At 47.2% G+C, this 6,095-nt stretch overlaps 1 protein-coding gene across 1 annotated transcript in view; it reads right to left on the minus strand.

The window, feature by feature from the left end:
- Positions 1-2,750: 2,750 nt before the first annotated feature.
- The window catches only part of LYRM9 (LYR motif containing 9), a 64,885-nt gene continuing 61,540 nt past the window's right edge, over positions 2,751-6,095 (minus strand). The window contains exon 4 of the mRNA XM_040641036.1: positions 2,751-3,098. Within this exon, the coding sequence (XP_040496970.1) occupies positions 3,027-3,098 (72 nt within the window). The 3' untranslated portion in view covers positions 2,751-3,026. The remainder of the gene's footprint in view (positions 3,099-6,095) is intronic.

Genomic DNA, 6,095 nt, shown 5'->3' on the forward strand with positions numbered 1-6,095 from the left:
GCCCAGGCCCCAGGGCAGACGGCGCTTGGGGTGTGGAACTCCCCCAAGGCTGCGTGACGCCAGGCTGCGGTCCAGCCGCCCAGCTTCCTTATTGCCCAGAGAATTCTACAATAAACTGCTATACCCCGAACCTGTGGGAGGGGCTCGCCTTCTTCCACGAGGATCCTGCTCCTGTTTATGGAGGGAGTCTCCTGTTCACGGTAAAAATGAGAGCAACCCTTTCACCTGCGATGGAGGAAGTCAGGGAGCTAGACCACGATAAGGTGTCACAGCGGAAAGTAACCTGATGCTGCATTTTCCCGGGCACTGAGGGAGCAGAATTTGGCTGAAATTCCCGTTGAAGGATGGGGATTGAGGAGGGCACTTGTCCCGTGAGCACTGGGTGTTGTATGTAAGTGATGAATCACTGAACTGTACTCCTGAAACCAATATTGCTCTGTGTGGGGTGCCTGGGTGGCTCCATCGGTTAAGCATCTGCCTTTGGCTCAGGTCATGATCCCAGGGTCCTGGGATCGAGCCCCGCATTGGGCTCCTTGCTCAGCGGGGAGTCTGCTTCTTCTCCGTCTGCACCATCCACCCCCCAACTCGTACTCTCTCTCTCTCTCTCAAATGAATAAATAAAATCTTTTTTAAAATATTGCACTGTATGTTAACTACCTAGAATTTAAATAAAAATGTGAAAAGATAAATACATAAATAAAACGTATAATATTCGTCAGTTTTTCTTGGTTTATAGAAATATCCATGTTAATGTGAAAATAAGTAATTTAAAATTAGGATTAAAGTGAGCATTTGCTTATTAAAAAAAAGAAAGAAAGAAAAAGGAAAGGCAATCCACCTTTCACAGCCTCGCAGGGACTGGAGCAAACGGCCAGTTTCTGATGCACCCATCTGCCCCATGGGGAATTCAGAGACTCGGGCTTTCTCACCCCACAGTTGGAACGGTCACACAGTGCTTGAAATTACATGGCATGGGGCGCCTGGGTAGCGCAGTCGTTAAAGCGTCTGCCTTCCGCTCAGGGCGTGATCCCGGCGTTCCGGGATCGAGTCCCACATCGGGCTCCTCTGCTGGGAGCCTGCTTCTTCCTCTCTCACTCACCTGCTCTGTTCCCTCTCTCGCTGGCTGTCTCTCTGTCACATAAATAAATAAAATCTTTAAAAAAAAAAAAAAGAAAGAAAGAACTTACATGGCATGTGCCACCTGACCTGTTGGAAGCATCAGCAGTTTTCTCGGCTTCTGTTCCATTTTCTGCACAGTAAGCTGTGTGAAAACACCTTTCCTGCTTGTGGTCCCTCAGAGTGATGAGTACAGGTGTCAGGAGGGTGGGACAGGATTCCCAGGGCAGGTAATTCCCCACAATGGTTGGATTTTGTTTTACTTTTAAGATTTGCATTGTCTTCTTTTCTTTGGGGGTACAGGTCTATGAGGTTTTTTTTTTTTAATTTTTAAATTTTTTTTCCTTTTTTTTTTATTCACTCGGGAGAGAGAGAGAGTGCGCAGGAGAGAGAGCATGAGGACTGGGGAGGGGCAGAGGGAGAGGCAGGCTTCCCGCCGGAGCAGGGAGCCATCGATGCGGGGCTCGATCCCAGGACCCCAAGATCATGACCAGAGCCGAACATGATTCACTGACTGAGCCCCCCAGGCGCCCCATGTGTAGGTTCCCATCACCACCACCACCATAACCCCCGGTATGTTCTCTGTCCCTATAGCTTTGCTTTTTCTAAACTGTCATATACGTGGAACCGTGCCCTGTGTAACATTTCGGGACTGATTCCTTCTACGCAGCGTAATGCCTGTGAGAACCACCACGTTGTTAAGTATGGATACTCTGTTCTGTTTGGTTGCTAAAGAATCCATGCGGATGAACCACAGTCTGTTCACCCCCCGAAAGTCATTTGAGTGGGTTCCAGTTTCTGACGATTATGAGAAGGGCTGCTTTAAACATTTGTGTGCAGGTTTTTGGGTGAAGGTAAGTTTCATCTCTCTGGGTTGAATGCCCAGGAGTAAAATCGCTAGGTCACGTGGTAAGTGTCTCCGCATCCTCTAACCTGTTTTCCAGGACGGGTGTACTGTACCGCGTTCCCGCCAACAACGGGCGAGCGCTGTGGTTACTCCGCATACTGGCCAGCGCTTGGTATTGTCAGGTTTTCGTTTGCTTCGCCATTCTAACAGCTGCGTGGAATCTCATCGTGGTTTTGCGTATCCCCTATTGACTCATGATGCTGAGTATCTTTCCAGGCATCGATCTGCCATCTGTACATCTTGGGTGAGGTATCTGTTCAAGTCTTTGGCCCATTTTTTCAGTTTGCCATTTGTTTTCTTACTGTTGCGTTTGTGAATTCTTTATACGCCCTGGGTATCCTTTGTCCGATAGGTGATTTGCAAGTGTGTTCTCCCAGTCTTTTCAGCCTCTTAAAAATGCTTCTTGCAATAGGAAGATCGGTAGGAGGAGGAAGGGAAGAATGAAGGGGGGGTAAACAGAAGGGGGAATGAACCACGAGAGACTATGGACTCTGGGAAACAAACTGAGGGCTTCAGAGGCGAGGGGGGTGGGGGACTGGGATAGGCCGGTGATGGGTATTAAGGACGGCACATATTGCATGGTGCCCTGGGTGTTATATGCAAATAATGAATCATGGAACATTGCATCAAAAACTGGGGATGTACTGTATGGTGACTAATATAACAAAATAAAAATTATTTTTAAAAAAGTGCTTCTTGCAAAACAAAGTGTTAGATTTGAACGTGAGTGTTAACTAACACTGTTTAGTGTTAGATTTTAATTTAATCAATTTTGATTAGCTTTATCAGTTCTGTTTTTTACAGATCATTGACTGGGTTTTGAAGAACATACGCACTGAGCCGACGGGGGAGGAAGGGAGGTCAAAGCAAGGGGCAGACATGTGCAAAAAGTCCGGCTGGAGCTGGAGCTGTACGGCAGGGGGTTGCGGAGGACTGACTGGACCTTCCAAGGAACCGGATCCCAAGGCTCTCGGGTGCTCTGCTGAGGAGTGTGGACCCCTCGTCATGTAGTCGTAAGGGCACGACCGAATGATATGGCAGTGCTCGCTGTGATTCTGGTTAACTTTTTCTTTTCCTGTAAGAGTTATGTAGAATTTACTGTAGAAAAATGTAGAGCAACAAAAAGACAATGAAAATCCTTGGTAATCCTACCGCTTAGAGGGTAGTTACGCTATTAATATTTGTTATTATCATTTGTTTACATTTGTACTTTTTGTTTACATTACATTGTTTACATTTATATTATCATTTGTTTACAAAGATGAGATCACGGCAAACATACTGTTTTGTAACATGCTTTTTGTGTTTGCTTCACAATAATATATGTGAGTGAACACCTTGCGCATATCATTCATTATTCTTTCCCATATCATTATTCTTTCCCATATCATTTATTCTTTTTTTGGTAAACATAAACTTTTTCCTTTGTTATATTTTTATGTAACATTTGATGCATTCAAATTAAAACATGTAACATAAAAACATAATAATATCATGAGCTACCACCTGGCTGAAGGACGGGGACACAACCAACAACATTTTCTGTCGGCTAACATATATTTTGTTTTTACTCTGCCCCAGACATGTCCTTTATTTTTTTTTTAAGATTTTTATTTATTTATTTATTCGACAGAGATAGAGACAGCCAGCGAGAGAGGGAACACAAGCAGGGGGAGTGGGAGAGGAAGAAGCAGGCTCATAGCGGAGGAGCCTGATGTGGGGCTCGATCCCATAACGCCGAGATCATGCCCTGAGCCGAAGGCAGACGCCCAACCGCTGTGTCACCCAGGCGCCCCTAGACATGTCCTTTAGATGTAGTAATTCCCACCCCCTCTAAACAATCCTCTGAGGTATAGTGATGGCATTATTTCCACGTTACTATTGGAAAAGGTATAGAGAGGTTAACCAGCTTACTCAAGGTCACTCAGGGAGTGGGTGGCAGAGGTGGGACTGAAACCTTTGGAAACAGAACCAACAGGACATGGGGATGGATGGGCATGGAGAATGAGGGAGGTGGCAGGGTGACTCTTAGGTTTCTGGAGGCTGTGACTGAGGGGCACAGATGCCACTTAGTGAGGCAATGAAGACAGGAGGAGGAGCTGATTTAGGGGTAGGATTAGATCAGAGGCTCCAAGGTGGCCCATGAAGGTTGAAATGGCTATGGGACACGCAAGTGGAGAGGAATGGATGCACGCTGAGTGAAAACATGCACACACGTGTGACCAGCCCCAGGCAAGGGCACTTCCAGCACAGGAAACAGCTCCAGCCAGGCATGGCAGGGAAGCCGGAAGGCTGAAGTGTGTGGTTGAAAAAGTTCACAGCTGCTTACAGCAGGCCAGAGCGGAGAGACCCAGAGACACACAGGATTTGGGGGCAGGCGGTTTTCAACAAGGTTTCTCAGGGGCCCAGGATCTGGCAACTGCTCCATCCGTGAGTGGCTGCTGCTGTCTCTTCTGGGAAGACTCCTCTGAATCTAGGAGCAGGGTTTGGGGTGGAGACCTTGTCCAGAAGAGGGTCCTGCCATGCCAGCACCCTGCTGGGAACGGGACACGTTCCTCAGCAGTCAGGGAAGGAGGCAGCTAAAGGGAGATGGAGGGATGGGGAGGGACAGGGAGGAACGGGGAGGTTTCAACCCTCCTTCTTGGGAGACAAAGGGCTCTTCACGATTTAATTAAAATGCCCATTAAAGGCCTCAGGAGATAGGGATTCATTGGGATGAAATAAAAATAGTTGGAGTGAACATATTAAAATTTAATTTCATTCTGGGGGCATCTATGAGGTTCTAATATTAGAGAGACGATCCATCACTAAATTCCCATCTGTCCTGTGGTGTTGGGGGCATTTCTGAAGATGTCCGAGTCCTATTTTGAGAGGCCCGGAGGACTCTCAGCAGCTGAACACATCTGTCCTTTGTTTCTCAGTGAGAGGAGAACTATAGGAGGTGAGAGAGTGTCTGGTGTATGGTGGGAAGGGAAGAAGGAAGGAAGGGAGGAAAGAATAGAGGAAAATAGGTAGGGAGGGAGGAAGCTTTGGATTTAGAATTTGCCTAACCTAGGGGCAAGCCAGAGCCTTGCATGGACAACTTTTCCTCCAGATAACCCCATGACTCCTCTCCTCTCCTCCTTGAAGACTTTGTTCATATGTCACCTCTTCACTGAGGTCAACCCTATCACCCTTACTTAAAATTACAGCCCTTCCTTTCCCTGATCCTCCTGGTCCCCCTTGTCCCGCCCTAGACCTTAACTTCACATCCTTAATTTATTTATTGTCTGTTCATTGTTTTTGCCCACTGAAAAGAAGGCCCCAGGAGAGCAGGACTTGTTGTCTGTTTTGTTCATTGATGTACACCCAGTGCCTAGCATAGTGCCTGCCTCAATAAATTTGTTGGGTGAATGCATGGATTAATACAGCAGAGAATAAATTCTTTGTTAATTGCAATTGTCATCACTTTCCAAGGAGAGTGGACCTCAAGGATGGTCCTGGGTGAGTGGAGCCCACTGCTCTGAAGGTGCTTTATCCCCAGGCACAGCTGCCCCTGCAGGTTCCTGGTGTTCAGAAATAAACCATAGGTCAGGGAATGAAATACTCTTCTAGCATCTGTCCACTCTCCAGCGCCGTGCCTACCAGCCAAGTCCAAACCCCACATACTCCAGAGAAGGTGAGAAATACAAACACCCTTCTGCCCCATCCTCAGCGTATCAAAGCAATGTATATAAAAGTGGCTTTTGGGGGGCGCCTGGGTGGCTCAGTTGGTTAAGCGCCTGCCTTCAGCTCAGGTCATGATCTGGGGGTCCTGGATCGAGTCCTGCATTCTGCTCCCTGCTCAGTGGAGAGCCTGCTTCTCCCTTTCCCTCTGCCGGTCCCAACTTGTGCTCTCTCTTGCTCTCTCTGTCAAATAAATAAATAAAATCTTTTAAAAAATTAAATAAATAAATAAAAGTGGCTTTCTTGTCCCTTGCTGCTGCCCAGGTTCACGTAGCCAGAGAGCAGGCCCTGGGGAGTGGTCAGGAAAGATCTGGACAGTAGTCATCTGTCTGGAACATATTAGTCCACAGTCTGCAGAACCTGAGCC

Source organism: Ursus maritimus, unplaced genomic scaffold (assembly GCF_017311325.1).
Source record: "Ursus maritimus isolate PB19 unplaced genomic scaffold, ASM1731132v1 scaffold_24, whole genome shotgun sequence".
Lineage (NCBI taxonomy): Eukaryota > Metazoa > Chordata > Mammalia > Carnivora > Ursidae > Ursus > Ursus maritimus.